The sequence below is a fragment of the Physella acuta genome, unplaced genomic scaffold (assembly GCF_028476545.2).
Source record: "Physella acuta isolate Inbredline_101_S28 unplaced genomic scaffold, ASM2847654v3 ptg000105l, whole genome shotgun sequence".
In the NCBI taxonomy this organism is placed as follows: domain Eukaryota; kingdom Metazoa; phylum Mollusca; class Gastropoda; family Physidae; genus Physella; species Physella acuta.
Genome location: NW_026731625.1, coordinates 1,707,879 through 1,724,079, shown reverse-complemented (window position 1 = coordinate 1,724,079; position 16,201 = coordinate 1,707,879). Strand labels below are relative to the sequence as shown.

General features: G+C 45.5%; 1 protein-coding gene across 2 annotated transcripts in view; it reads left to right on the top strand.

Annotated features, from left to right (window-relative positions):
* Nucleotides 1-2,887: 2,887 nt before the first annotated feature.
* Nucleotides 2,888-16,201, top strand: part of LOC131932056 (putative sodium/potassium/calcium exchanger CG1090) — a 66,839-nt gene continuing 53,525 nt past the window's right edge. For both annotated transcript variants that reach the window (XM_059288933.1, XM_059288927.1), the window contains exon 1: nucleotides 2,888-3,557. In XM_059288933.1, coding sequence (XP_059144916.1) covers nucleotides 3,323-3,557 — 235 coding nt within the window. In that variant the 5' untranslated portion in view covers nucleotides 2,888-3,322. The remainder of the gene's footprint in view (nucleotides 3,558-16,201) is intronic.

Sequence of the window (16,201 nt, the reverse complement as noted above, 5' to 3'; positions counted from 1 at the left end):
ATCCTATAAAGATGTGGCCTTATATGGCCAGGGGCGGAACTACAACGGGGGGGGGGCACACCATTTAGGGGCCCATAGCCGACCATAATAAATTTTTTATAGTTAAAAAAAATAATGTTCTTGCATTTTTGACTTGACGGTAAAAGCTTTTGCAAATAACAAATAGGTCTACAACAGCAGTGATGTTATACAGTAGCTTACACATGCTGTTGCGTAAAAAATATACGCCTGAGCTGTAGTGTGAAAGATAGGCAAACGTTCAAAACACTTCATGACTTATTTCCCTATTTAAATGGTTAAATAGGGGTGCTCATAAGCTCCTTTCAATAAATGTGTACTAAACAAATTAAAAGGCAATTACTTTTCTTAATTTTTTCGTAATAGAGCTCATATAAAGAGAATTTCACTCGCGGTCACTTTTTAGCCCTCGTCGAGGGCTTTGAGTAAAATCGACAGTTTTACCTAAAGGTCAAGCCATTGACCTAAAAGTATGCAAATATTTAACCAGATATACTGAGTTTAAGTACCCTAAAGTCTGCGTTGAAATGACCCTCTGTTTTTCCCATAAAATACAAAGATTATATAGGGAAATACAACTGGTCAGTTTTGACCCCTTTACGAAGTTTTCCCAGATATGCCGAGTTTTTTGTGACACCCCAAGGCGTTCTCCTACCACCTCACAAAATTTCAAGGGGGGTCGTCGGAGGAAATTTTTTTTTCGTAATATAGCACATATAAGGCGCCGGTCAGTCGAGGTCAGTTTTGACCCCCTCACCGTAGACTTTTTGCCGAACCGTCACCGGCCCTCGTGTTCTATCGCCCCAAGGCACCATCGTGCCAAATCTGACGCCCTATCGGGCACTTGACCACTTTGCTTTATATATATAAATATATATATATATATATATATATATATATATATATATATATATATATATATATATATATATATATATACATATATATATATATATATATATATATATATATATATATATATACATATATATATATATATATATATATATATATATATATATATATATATATATATATATATATATATATATATATATATATATATATATATATATATATATATATATATATATACATATATATATATATATATATATATATATATATATATATATATATATATATATATATATATATATATATATATATATATATATATATCCATATCCATATCCATATCCTTATCCATATCCATATCCATATCCATATATATATATATATATATATATATATATATATATATATATATATATATATATATATATATATATGGGGGGGGGCAGAATTATTTTTTTGCGGGGTGGTCCTTTTTTTCTAGTTCCGCCACTGTATATGGCCCATGTTGATGTGGCCTTATATGGCCCATGGTACACACGATTATTGACTCCAGTTGTTGTCACTGACTCCAGTTGTTGTGACTGACTCCAGTTGTTGTCACTGACTCTAGTTGTTGTCACTGACTCCAGTTGTTGTCACTGACTCCAGTTGTTGTCACTGACTCCAGTTGTTGTCACTGACTCCAGTTGTTGTCACTGACTCCAGTTGTTGTCACTGACTCCAGTTGTTGTCACTGACTCCAATTGTTGTCACTGACTCCAATTGTTTTCACTGACTCCAATTGTTGTCACTGACTCCAGTTGTTTTCACTGACTCCAGTAAGATTCCCATTATCAAAAGCGTAACAAAAACTAGTGTCAAGCGGTTTTTGACATTCGTGATGACAAGTCGTGCTAAAATCTTGGAGGTCAAAAACTGTATCACACAAGTAAACACATCCCTACCCCCCCCCCCCCCCACTGAGCAAGTATAGCAACAGTATCTGCACCGTTGTTTTTAAATAGATAAATAGTGTATGTAATGTACAACACACTGAAATCATAAATAGTTTATGTAATGTACAACACACTCAAATCAACTTCCTATTCTCTGGTAGCAAACCTAGATCTTGTCGTGGTCTGTGTCGTGTCTTACTGTTAGGGTCAGGGGATGCAGGGGAGTAAAAGATGCAAGGGTTGCATCACGGCCCCACACATTTACATCTAAACAATTACCGTTAATTACTCCCCGGACATCCCCCCCCCAACCCGACATTACCACTGGAGTAATTACCCCTGTCAATTACCCCCTGTTCAGTAAGACATTACCCCCCCCCGTCAGTTAGGTACAGTTAGATAGAGGGTTTGAGTAATGGTTAGCCCTAGGGTCAGGGTTAAGTTTAGGGTTAGGGTCAGGGTTAGGGTCAGGGTTAAGGTTAGGGTTAGGGTTAGGTTTGCGTTTAGTTTTAGGCTGAGGAAAATGCTTCAGTTCAGGCTTTTTCTTAAGGTAAGGGTTAATGTGAGTTATATTACTAGGATTCTTGGGGTTGGGGGAGGGAGGGGTGGTAATTGACGGGTGGTGGTAATGTCATAGACCCCTAAAATGGGGGGGGGGGCAAGGGGGCACTCATTGAAATCTAAAGAAAAATTGTGGGGGTCGCACATTGAACAATAAATGTGGGGCACATTTTGAACAATAAAAAGTGGGGTCACACATTGAAAGCTAAACAAAAAAACATATGGGTCATACAATGAACAACAATTGTATGGTTACACACAGTTGACGCTTGAACAACAAATGTATGGTTACACACAGTTGACGCTTGAACAACAAATGTATGGTTACACACAGTTGACGCTACACTAAATATGCGGGCTATCACCGAATGCTTGCAAGTATCGATACCGGGTTTGTCACCGAGTACTGGCCGTGTGCGAGTATCGATGCTGGTGAAATCGTATCGCCTATCACGAGCAGGAAACGCTGAGTGAAGCAGCGACATGACGTGACGAGGTCTCCTACCTAACAGCCGCGGCGTCGCGAGCTTTAGCGGGCGAAAACTCTCGAACCCTGTCGTCTGCTATTGGTGCTACATACCAGCAGACAATTATCGCACCGCCCCGGCCTCGCGATATTCCAGTGGAAGAGAAACTTGTTTAAAGGGAAATAATAATTTTTCTCTGAACCGTTTGTTGCGGACCCTGGCTGATCACGTGATATAAACAAGACAGTGTGTGTTGGAGGAGGCTCGCGAGGGAATGTTTCCATATGCTTGTCTCGCCGTGTCTGTGTAGCGAGATCTACCACTAGATCGCCTGGGCTGATTCGCTCTCTGCTGGAGATTGAGTTATGTAGCTGAGGCATCGGCCTGCATTCGTTAGACATGGGACGCAATCACCACAACACAACTCTCTCGGCTCACTGGAAATAAAGTCGTCTGCTGATTGTAAGGATATTTCTAGACACGATGCTGCCCCGTAGGACTTTCCGAGTGGGCGTCGTCCTGTTGTGGGTAGGGGCGCTGACCCTTGGCCTGAGGGGGGCCGGGTACTTTCTCAACGTGCTTGGTGTGGACATTACGGGAACCAACAACGATGTTTTCAAGTCACGTGACGCCCCTGACATGTCGTACAGCAGTCCTGATGGATACCACTATTACCACCCCTCCAGTCCTAATGGATACCACCCCTCCATGCTACACGGTAAGATTTATCCTTAATATCCCAAGTTTGTATACGTTAGGATACCTCCATTCATTGCTCGCGGTTTGTGTTTTGGGTAAATTTTCTACGTTGTTGCCAGAACTAGAGTTGCTTTTACTAAATTTAGGCATCTACTTGGGGAGCTCGCCCCCCCCCCCCCCCCGTAGAAAAAAGTCTGAAAGAAACACTGGCAACCTCCATATCCCATGTTTTGTTTACACTTGCTAAAATAAGACCTCGACCTTGTTACATGCTACGATGTTTTAATCTCACCAACCATCCTGTGTTTACGTAATGTCGCCCGTCTTTATTGAGGGATTAGACTGTCGTGTGTTTACATCTGTCAGGATACCACTTATCCTAGTGACACATAGGATACCACTTATCCTAGTGACACATAGGATACCACTTATCCTAGTGACACATAGGATACCACTTATCCTAGTGACACATAGGATACCACTTATCCTAGTGACACATAGGATACCACTTATCCTAGTGACACATAGGATACCACTTATCCTAGTGACACATAGGATACCACTTATCCTAGTGACACTTAGGATACCACTTATCCTAGAGACACATAGGATACCACTTATCCTAGTGACACATAGGATACCACTTATCCTAGTGACACATAGGATACCACTTATCCTAGTGACACATAGGATACCACTTATCCTAGTGACACATAGGATACCACTTATCCTAGTGACACATAGGATACCACTTATCCTAGTGACACATAGGATACCACTTATCCTAGTGACACTTAGGATACCACTTATCCTAGTGACACATAGGATACCACTTATCCTAGTGACACATAGGATACCACTTATCCTAGTGACACATAGGATACCACTTATCCTAGTGAGACAATCCAATGTATCCCAAAATCCCGTGTTTACGCGTGTGATCCAGCACTGAGTAGTATAGTCACGTGATTGACATCTCGCTCTAACCCATAACACACTTGAGTCGCGTATTGATTTCTTTACTTGAGAAGTTAGCGCTGTGTGTCACACGGCTACCGTGACATTTGGGCTGCTAGTCTGGCTGTTGTGGTGACATCTGAACGGCTGCTGTAGTGACATTTGGACGGCTGTTGTAGTGACATTTGGGCTGCTGTTGTAGTGACATTTGGACGGTTGTTGTAGTGACATTTGTGGTGTTATTGTGACATTTGGACGGCTGTTGTAGTGACATTTGGGCTGCTGTTGTAGTGAAATTTGGTCGGCTGTTGTAGTGAAATTTGGTCGGCTGTTGTAGTGACATTTGAGCTGTTATTGTGACATCTGAACGGCTGTTGTGACAATTGCAGCTGTCGGCTGTCTGTCACTAGACACTTTTCATGTGTCCCGCTGTATGTCATGTGACTCCCGTAACGAGAGACCAAATCTAGGCCAGGCAACTGACCCTTCAAGTAAATAAACTGCTTGGACTGTGCCAGACAGCTTCAACATCTGATACACAGGGGGGGGGGTGTCTCACCCCGCCCTCCCTCATGAACCGTCAGACAAAACTCGGCCTCGCGTGCTACTGGTACCACCACACCCTTTGTCGCGTGCTACTGGTACCACCACACCATTTGTCGTGTGCTACCACCACACCATTTGTCGTGTGCTACCACCACACCATTTGTCGTGTGCTACCACCACACCATTTGTCGTGTGCTACCACCACACCATTTGTCGTGTGCTACCACCACACCATTTGTCTGGTACCACCATACCATTTGTCGCGTGCTACTGGTACCACCACATAATTTGTCGCGTGCTACTGGTACAACCACACCATTTGTCGTGTGCTACCACCACACCATTTGTCGTGTGCTACCACCACACCATTTGTCGTGTGCTACCACCACACCATTTGTCTGGTACCACCATACCATTTGTCGCGTGCTACTGGTACCACCACACAATTTGTCGCGTGCTACCACCACACCATTTGTCGTGTGCTACCACCACACCATTTGTCGTGTGCTACCACCACACCATTTGTCGTGTGCTACCACCACACCATTTGTCGTGTGCTACCACCACACCATTTGTCGTGTGCTACCACCACACCATTTGTCTGGTACCACCACACCATTTATCGCGTGCTACTGGTACCACCACACCATTTGTCGCATGCTACTGGTACCACCACACCATTTGTCGCATGCTACTGGTACCACCACACCATTTGTCGCGTGCTACTGGTACCACCACACCATTTGTCGCGTGCTACTGGTACCACCACACCATTTGTCGTGTGCTACCACCACACCATTTGTCGTGTGCTACCACCACACCATTTGTCGCGTGCTACCACCACACCATATGTCTGGTACCACCACACAATTTGTCGCCAGATGTCTTTAGACCAGTTGCGTAGGTGAGCGTATAGTGTAGGCATCACACAGCCACACACACAAACAGCCACACATAGCCAGCCCCCCCCCCCCCACACACACACATAGCCAGCCCCCCCCCCCCCCACCTAGCCAGCCCCCCCCCACACACCCACCTAGCCAGCCCCCCCCCCCCCACACAGCCCCACCTAGCCAGCCCCCACACACACAGCCCCACCTAGCCACCCCCCCCCACACAGCCCCACCTAGCCAGCCCCCCCCCCCCATACACACACAGCCCCACCTAGCCAGCCCCCCCCCCCACACAGCCCCACCTAGCCAGCCCCCCCCCCCCCCACACAGCCCCACCTAGCCAGCCCCCCCCCCCACACAGCCCCACCTAGCCAGCCCCCCCCCATACACACACAGCCCCACCTAGCCAGCCCCCCCCCACATACACACACAGCCCCACCTAGCCAGCCCCCCCCCCCCCCCCCCACACACACACCCATCTAGCCGGCCACACCCCAGTCCACACCTGAATCTACCTAGCCATGACGTAGCTCCGTGTGTAACCACGGTTAAAGCCCCAGTTGAAAGCTGAACTCGACACTCGCTGATAATAAAGTGTGCACCACAGGAACCATTTCACGAGAGCCGCTACGGATGAATGGCTTTACTAGAACTTTCGCCTGTGTTGACGTGTAAACATACATGTAGACCTTAGACTTCGCTTCACAGTCGACACATGCTCCCAATGGTATGGATTCGCTGTTGAGGTTCTAATAGATCTGCTGTTGATGTTCTAATAGATGGGTCAGCTGTTGATGTTCTAATAGATCTGCTGTTGATGTTCTAATAGATCTGCTGTTGATGTTCTAATAGAACGGATCAGCTGTTTTTGCTTGTCTAAATTACCAGTTTGATGACTTGTTGTCCTGTAGTGTAGAAAGACGATAACAAATGTTGAACTAGAACACGTGACTGTCTGACAGCTTTGGTAGTGTTTACTGCTGAAAAACGTTACTTTTAAAGTTATGTCTGTCGTCTGGTCTGTCGTCTGGTCTGTCGTCCACCACCTGGTCCAACATTAGACAGTCCTCATAATGTGGCCGGCTGACTTACAATCATCACATCCAGCAAACATCCCATATTTAAGTAGCTCTGTAGTAATTAAACAGTCAGAAAATATCAGCAGTGTTTAGTTAATGACTGACAGTTTAAAAAATGTCAGTAGAATTTATGCTCTGTGTGACTTTTTTTATCAAAACATGCATCTTGACGTGACGGAACTTATACACGACGAGTTTATCACCGCCATCTTACGGCCGTCAAAACAATCGATAAACGGCCGTCTTGACAGAATCATGGGCTGATACTGTCATGTTGGTAGCAGGTGCTGTGGGCAGCTTGTGTGTGACAGACCAGCATACGTCTCAGTAAGTTTATGTGTGACAGACCATCATAAGTCTCAGTGAGTTTATGTTGTGTGTGACAGACCAGCATAAGTCTCAGTGAGTTTATGTGTGACAGACCAGCATAAGTCTCAGTGAGTTTATGTGTGACAGACCAGCATAAGTCTCAGTGAGTTTATGTGTGACAGACCAGCATAAGTCTCAGTGAGTTTATGTGTGACAGACCAGCATAAGTCTCAGTGAGTTTATGTTGTGTGTGACAGACCAGCATAAGTCTCAGTGAGTTTATGTTGTGTGTGACAGACCAGCATAGTCTCAGTGCATGCCGGACAACACCTGTCAGAAAGTACCTGTCAGACAGTTGGTGAGGGGGGGGGGGTGTGATATTAAGACTCGGGTTCTGCCCGTCTGTGCTAGTACATTTCATGTCGACGTCTTCAACATTCCTGTCTGTTGAACTTAACATTCCTGTCTGTTGAACTTCGATCCTAATCGATTTTGTAGAAACTATTTTTTTTACCCATAGGCGGTCGTGTAACATGCCGTACATCTGTCAGACACGTCTGTCTGACCATAACATACATCTGTCAGCTAACTGACCATCACACACATCTGTCAGCTAACTGACCATCACACACATCTGTCAGTCTGACCATCACACACATCTGTCAGCTAACTGACCATCGCACACATCTGTCAGCTAACTGACCATCACACACATCTGTCAGCTAACTGACCATCACACACGTCCGTCAGCTAACTGACCATCACACACATCTGTCAGCTAACTGACCATCACACACATCTGTCTGACCATCACACACATCTGTCTGTCTGACCATCACACACATCTGTCAGCTAACTGACCATCACACACATCTGTCAGCTAACTGACCATCACACACATCTGTCAGCTAACTGACCATCACACACGTCTGTCAGTCTGACCATCACACACATCTGTCAGCTAACTGACCATCACACACGTCTGTCAGCTAACTGACCATCACACACATCTGTCAGCTAACTGACCATCACACACATCTGTCTGACCATCACACACATCTGTCTGTCTGACCATCACACACATCTGTCAGCTAACTGACCATCACACACATCTGTCAGCTAACTGACCATCACACACATCTGTCAGCTAACTGACCATCACACACATCTGTCAGCTAACTGACCATCGCACAAGACTGTCAGCTAACTGACCATCACACACGTCTGTCAGCTAACTGACCATCACACACATCTGTCAGCTAACTGACCATCACACACATCTGTCAGCTAACTGACCATCACACACATCTGTCAGCTAACTGACCATCACACACATCTGTCAGCTAACTGACCATCACACACATCTGTCAGCTAACTGACCATCACACACATCTGTCAGCTAACTGACCATCACACACATCTGTCAGCTAACTGACCATCTCACACATCTGTCAGTTAACTGACCATCACACACATCTGTCTGACCATCACACACATCTGTCTGACCATCACACACATCTGTCAGCTAACTGACCATCTCACACATCTGTCAGCTAACTGACCATCACACACATCTGTCTGACCATCACACACATCTGTCAGCTAACTGACCATCTCACACATCTGTCAGCTAACTGACCATCACACACATCTGTCTGACCATCACACACATCTGTTAGCTAACTGACCATCACACACATCTGTCAGCTAACTGACCATCTCACACATCTGTCAGCTAACTGACCATCACACACATCTGTCAGCTAACTGACCATCGCACAAGACTGTCAGCTAACTGACCATCTCACACATCTGTCAGCTAACTGACCATCGCACAAGACTGTCAGCTAACTGACCATCGCACAAGACTGTCAGCTAACTGACCATCTCACACATCTGTCAGCTAACTGACCATCGCACAAGACTGTCAGCTAACTGACCATCGCACAAGACTGTCAGCTAACTGACCATCGCACAAGACTGTCAGCTAACTGACCATCTCACACATCTGTCAGCTAACTGACCATCTCACACATCTGTCAGCTAACTGACCATCGCACACATCTGTCAGCTAACTGACCATCGCACACATCTGTCAGCTAACTGACCATCACACACGTCTGTCAGCTAACTGACCATCACACACGTCTGTCTGACGAAGCCACACCTCGGTTAATAAAACTAGAGTCTTTAAAAACATTATTCGCTGATTAATGGACAAATAAAAGAAACACATTACATCATTAGATAAAAATAGCAGTCAACACTTTCTTATCAATAGATTAAAAAAATGTAGTCCTATTTGGGCACAGCTGCTATATCTTTGAAGTTCACACATGAAGAAGTTTTTTGATGGAGTGGAATAAAAATTGTGATGTGAAACGTACTTTGGTAAGGTGGGGTCATTAACTGAGGCTACAGGACAAACATTTGGACTGATGAACTTTCTGATGAACTATCTGATGAACTATCTGATGAACTATCTGATGAACTATCTGATGAACTATCTGATGAACTATCTGATCAGATCTATCCTTTTAATCTAATCTTAATTACATCACATCATAAATTATCCTGATTAAATGTAATCGAATGTGATATGGCTTATAAAGTATAATGCGACATCAATCACGATTACTGTACTTTTACCTACAGTGTCGTTAGATTTCTATTTGATTAAGTTGATAGAAATATCGTGATGGTAGGAGGGTCAGAATTGTCAGACACATCGTGATGGTGACAAGCTCCTAGTGACATCATGGCCGAAATGATGTGACAGCAAAAGTTGGGTGTCACCACCAGCATGAGATTGGTGACACCGTCACACGTCACGTGATGACGACAGAGTCACGTCTGCTCCGGTGTCTGTCCATTCGTGTGTTTGTGTGTTCGTGTGTTTGTGTGTTTGTGTGTTCCTGTGTTCGAGTGTTTGTGTGTTTGTGTGTTCGCGTGTTTGTGTGTTCGCGTGTTTGTGTGTTCGTGTGTTCGCGTGTTCGTGTGTTGTCCTCAGCTAACCGGCGGCTCTTAGTGGCGGGCAATTCGTCGTCAGTTAATTAGTCGTTAGTCACTTAGTCGTCAGTCACTTAGTCGTCAGTCACTTAGTCGTCAGTCACTTAGTCGTCAGTCACTTAGTCGTCAGTCACTTAGTCGTCAGTCACTTAGTCGTTAGTCACTAACTAGTTACTTATCGTCTGTCAGTTTGTCGTCAGTTATTAACCCCCCCCCCCCCCACTCCCCACCCCCACACACATCTCTCCCAAAAACAACATATACCCGCCTACCTCATTGTCTCTCTGAAAAAAATGTTCCAACCTCTGGTCTTCACTAGCACGTTGATCCACCAATTGAGTCCTTTGTCCAGATGTCAACGGTGTGGATTACATTGACATTTATGTCAAGTACCGTGACATTAATGCGACATTATATAGCCCATACTTTCTCTGAACCAGCCATCCAATTAAAATGTCAATTAATTTCTCGTGTGTTGAGTGTCATTATTAAAGCTTGAAGCTGTCGAGCGTGGGCCTACTAAGCCGTGACGATTACTCTTATTCCATTCCACTATCGGGTACTTTGAAATAAAGGGAAATAATTTTATTATTGACAGAGAAAGGGAAATAATATTTTCTTTAAAGAGAATCGAACGCCTAGGAAATAATTCTTCTCGCCATAACACACTAAAAATATAATTAATAACACGTTCTCGGCTGATAGCTCTGTAAATAAGGGGAAATAATTTCACTCGTTTATTATCTTAGAGACAATAGGGGAGAGAACAATTGAGTGTGGATTGTGTGCGGCCTACGCCGGCTCTCTACCACCCGCTGTGTGATAAAATAAAATCAATAGCTTTATTGTGGCTGTTGGGCATATAGACTGGTAGATGGCTTCAATATTAGACTTGATGAGCTCGTTCAATAGACCTGCTCATCCGATACACTCTGCTTACATATTACATTACATGAGGTCATTAGATACACTGTGTTAACATCAGTGGCGTAGGTGGATGGGGATACGGTCTCACACCACCCCCCCCCCCCCCATGGACCCCTCTTTTAAAAAAAATTGTACTGTCATAATACCACTGTTACTTATATAAATTTATTTTTGAATCAGTATATACGTAATTGTATATGTATGTTTAGAACAGCCATAGAAAAAATGATGTACACCACCACAGTTGTACAGAGCGACATTAATGTCACACCTAGGTATACGCTGGGTAAGATAATAGACCTAAAGTGACCGGACAGTGGAGAATAAAGTTGAACCCCCCCCCCCCCCCACCCGCGCACTGATCTGTTTAGTACCTTTAGGAAAATACGTAATGAGGTCCCCAAAGTACCATGCCGCCAGACCCCGAAATACGCGGGGGGGGGGGGGGGGGGGCTGGTCAATTTTACTAATGTATAGGAAGATACCCACGCTATAATTTATAGTAATTTACATTGTAGTGTATTGTTTTATATTTAAAGTAAACCATTTATTTTCTACTTTTTAGTGCATTATTACATAAACGCTTGTTATTAAAACGTTTTTATGCAAAAAATGTTTCAGTACTGTGATGATGTAATGTGTATGAAAGGTGTAGCCACAGTCTAATGTTTCAGTTCTGTGATGATGTAATGTGTATGAAAGGTGTAAATGTGGGACGGATCACTGCGTGTGTGTATGTAGCCACAGTCAGATGTAGCCACAGTCAGATGTAGCCACAGTCAGATGTAGCCACAGTCTGATGTAGCCACAGTCTGATGTAGCCAGTAAGATGTAGCCACAGTCAGATGTAGCCACAGTCTGATGTAGCCAGTAAGATGTAGCCACAGTCAGATGTAGCCACAGTCAGATGTAGCCTGATGTAGCCACAGTCAGATGTAGCCAGTCAGATGTAGCCACAGTCAGATGTAGCCACAGTCAGATGTAGCCACAGTCAGATGTAGCCACAGTCAGATGAAGCCACAGTCAGATGTAGCCACAGTCAGATGTAGCCACAGTCAGATGTAGCCACAGTCAGATGTAGCCACAGTCAGATGTAGCCACAGTCAGATGTAGCCACAGTCAGATGTAGCCTGATGTAGCCAGTCAGATGTAGCCTGATGTAGCCACAGTCAGATGTAGCCACAGTCTGATGTAGCCACAGTCAGATGTAGCCACAGTCAGATGTAGCCACAGTCTGATGTAGCCACAGTAAGATGTAGCCACAGTCAGATGTAGCCTGATGTAGCCATAGTCAGATGTAGCCTGATGTAGCCATAGTCAGATGTAGCCACAATCAGATGTAGCCACAGTCAGATGTAGCCACAGTCACATGTAGCCACAGTCAGATGTAGCCACAGTCTGATGTAGCCACAGTCACATGTAGCCACAGTCAGATGTAGCCACAGTCAGATGTAGCCACAGTCAGATGTAGCCTGATGTAGCCACAGTCAGATGTAGCCACAGTCAGATGTAGCCACAGTCTGATGTAGCCACAGTCAGATGTAGCCACAGTCAGATGTAGCCTGATGTAGCCACAGTCAGATGTAGCCTGATGTAGCCACAGTCAGATGTAGCCACAGTCAGATGTAGCCACAGTCTGATGTAGCCACAGTCAGATGTAGCCACATTCAGATGTAGCCTGATGTAGCCACAGTCAGATGTAGCCTGATGTAGCCACAGTCAGATGTAGCCTGATGTAGCCACAGTCAGATGTAGCCTGATGTAGCCACAGTCAGATGTAGCCACAGTCAGATGTAGCCACAGTCAGATGTAGCCACAGTCAGATGTAGCCACAGTCAGATGTAGCCACAGTCAGATGTAGCCACAGTCAGATGTAGCCACAATCAGATGTAGCCTGATGTAGCCACAGTCAGATGTAGCCACAGTCAAATGTAGCCACAGTCAAATGTAGCCTGATGTAGCCACAGTCAGATGTAGCTTGATGTAGCCACAGTCAGATGTAGCCTGATGTAGCCAAAGTCAGATGTAGCCAAAGTCAGATGTAGCCAAAGTCAAATGTAGCCACAGTCAGATGTAGCCACAGTCAGAGGTAGCCACAGTCAGATGTAGCCACAGTCAGATGTAGCCACAGTCAGATGTAGCCACAGTCATATGTAGCCTGATGTAGCCACAGTCAGATGTAGCCTGATGTAGCCACAGTCAGATGTAGCCTGATGTAGCCACAGTCAGATGTAGCCACAGTCAGATGAAGCCTGATGTAGCCACAGTCAGATGTAGCCACAGTCAGATGTAGCCACAGTCAGATGTAGCCACAGTCAGATGTAGCCACAGTCTGATGTAGCCACAGTCTGATGTAGCCACAGTCAGATGTAGCCACAGTCAGATGTAGCCACAGTCAGATGTAGCCACAGTCTGATGTAGCCACAGTCTGATGTAGCCTGATGTAGCCACAGTCAGATGTAGCCACAGTCTGATGTAGCCACAGTCAGATGTAGCCACAGTCAGATGTAGCCACAGTCAGATGTAGCCAGTCAGATGTAGCCACAGTCAGATGTAGCCACAGTCAGATGTAGCCACAGTCAGATGTAGCCACAGTCTGATGTAGCCACAGTCAGATGTAGCCTGATGTAGCCACAGTCAGATGTAGCCTGATGTAGCCACAGTCAAATGTAGCCACAGTCAGGTGTAGCCACAGTCAGATGTAGCCACAGTCTGATGTAGCCACAGTCAGATGTAGCCACAGTCAGATGTAGCCACAGTCAGATGTAGCCACAGTCAAATGTAGCCACAGTCAGATGTAGCCTGATGTAGCCACAGTCAGATGTAGCCTGATGTAGCCACAGTCAGATGTAGCCTGATGTAGCCACAGTCAGATGTAGCCACAGTCAGATGTAGCCACAGTCAGATGTAGCCTGATGTAGCCACAGTCAGATGTAGCCTGATGTAGCCACAGTCAGATGTAGCCTGATGTAGCCACAGTCAGATGTAGCCACAGTCAGATGTAGCCACAGTCAGATGTAGCCACAGTCAGATGTAGCCACAGTCAGATGTAGCCACAGTCAGATGTAGCCACAGTCAGATGTAGCCACAGTCAGATGTAGCCACAGTCAGATGTAGCCACAGTCAGATGTAGCCACAGTCAGATGTAGCCACAGTCAGATGTAGCCACAGTCAGATGTAGCCACAGTCAGATGTAGCCACAGTCAGATGTAGCCTGATGTAGCCACAGTCAGATGTAGCCTGATGTAGCCACAGTCAGATGTAGCCACAGTCAGATGTAGCCTGATGTAGCCACAGTCAAATGTAGTCTGATGTAGCCACAGTTGGATGTAGCCACAGTCAGATGTAGCCACAGTCTGATGTAGCCACAGTCAGATGTAGCCAATGTCAGATGTAGCCAGTCAGATGTAGCCTGATGTAGCCACAGTCAGATGTAGCCACAGTCAGATGTAGCCTGATGTAGCCACAGTCAGATGTAGCCACAGTCAGATGTAGCCTGATGTAGCCACAGTCAAATGTAGCCACAGTCAGATGTAGTCTGATGTAGCCACAGTTAGATGTAGCCACAGTCAGATGTAGCCACAGTCTGATGTAGCCACAGTCAGATGTAGCCAATGTCAGATGTAGCCAGTCAGATGTAGCCAGTCAGATGTAGCCACAGTCAGATGTAGCCAGTCAGATGTAGCCACAGTCAGATGTAGCCACAGTCAGATGTAGCCACAGTCAGATGTAGCCACAGTCAGATGTAGCCTGATGTAGCCACAGTCAGATGTAGCCACAGTCAAATGTAGCCACAGTCAGATGTAGCCTGATGTAGCCATAGTCAGATGTAGCCTGATGTAGCCATAGTCAGATGTAGCCACAATCAGATGTAGCCACAGTCAGATGTAGCCACAGTCACATGTAGCCACAGTCAGATGTAGCCACAGTCAGATGTAGCCTGATGTAGCCACAGTCAGATGTAGCCACAGTCAAATGTAGCCACAGTCAGATGTAGCCTGATGTAGCCACAGTCAGATGTAGCCACAGTCAGATGTAGCCACAGCCAGATGTAGCCACAGTCTGATGTAGCCACAGCCAGATGTAGCCACAGTCTGATGTAGCCACAGTAAGATGTAGCCACAGTCAGATGTAGCCACAGTCAGATGTAGCCTGATGTAGCCACAGTCAGATGTAGCCACAGTCAGATGTAGCCACAGTCTGATGTAGCCACAGTCAGATGTAGCCACAGTCAGATGTAGCCTGATGTAGCCACAGTCAGATGTAGCCTGATGTAGCCACAGTCAGATGTAGCCACAGTCAGATGTAGCCACAGTCTGATGTAGCCACAGTCAGATGTAGCCACATTCAGATGTAGCCTGATGTAGCCACAGTCAGATGTAGCCTGATGTAGCCACAGTCAGATGTAGCCTGATGTAGCCACAGTCAGATGTAGCCTGATGTAGCCACAGTCAGATGTAGCCACAGTCAGATGTAGCCACAGTCAGATGTAGCCACAGTCAGATGTAGCCACAGTCAGATGTAGCCACAGTCAGATGTAGCCACAATCAGATGTAGCCACAATCAGATGTAGCCTGATGTAGCCACAGTCAGATGTAGCTTGATGTAGCCACAGTCAGATGTAGCCTGATGTAGCCAAAGTCAGATGTAGCCAAAGTCAGATGTAGCCAAAGTCAAATGTAGCCACAGTCAGATGTAGCCACAGTCAGATGTAGCCACAGTCAGATGTAGCCACAGTCAGATGTAGCCACAGTCATATGTAGCCTGATGTAGCCACAGTCAGATGTAGCCTGATGTAGCCACAGTCAGATGTAGCCTGATGTAGCCACAGTCAGATGTAGCCACAGTCAGATGAAGCCTGATGTAGCCACAGTCAGATGTAGCCACAGTCTGATGTAGCCACAGTCTGATGTAGCCACAGTCAGATGTAGCCACAGTCAGAT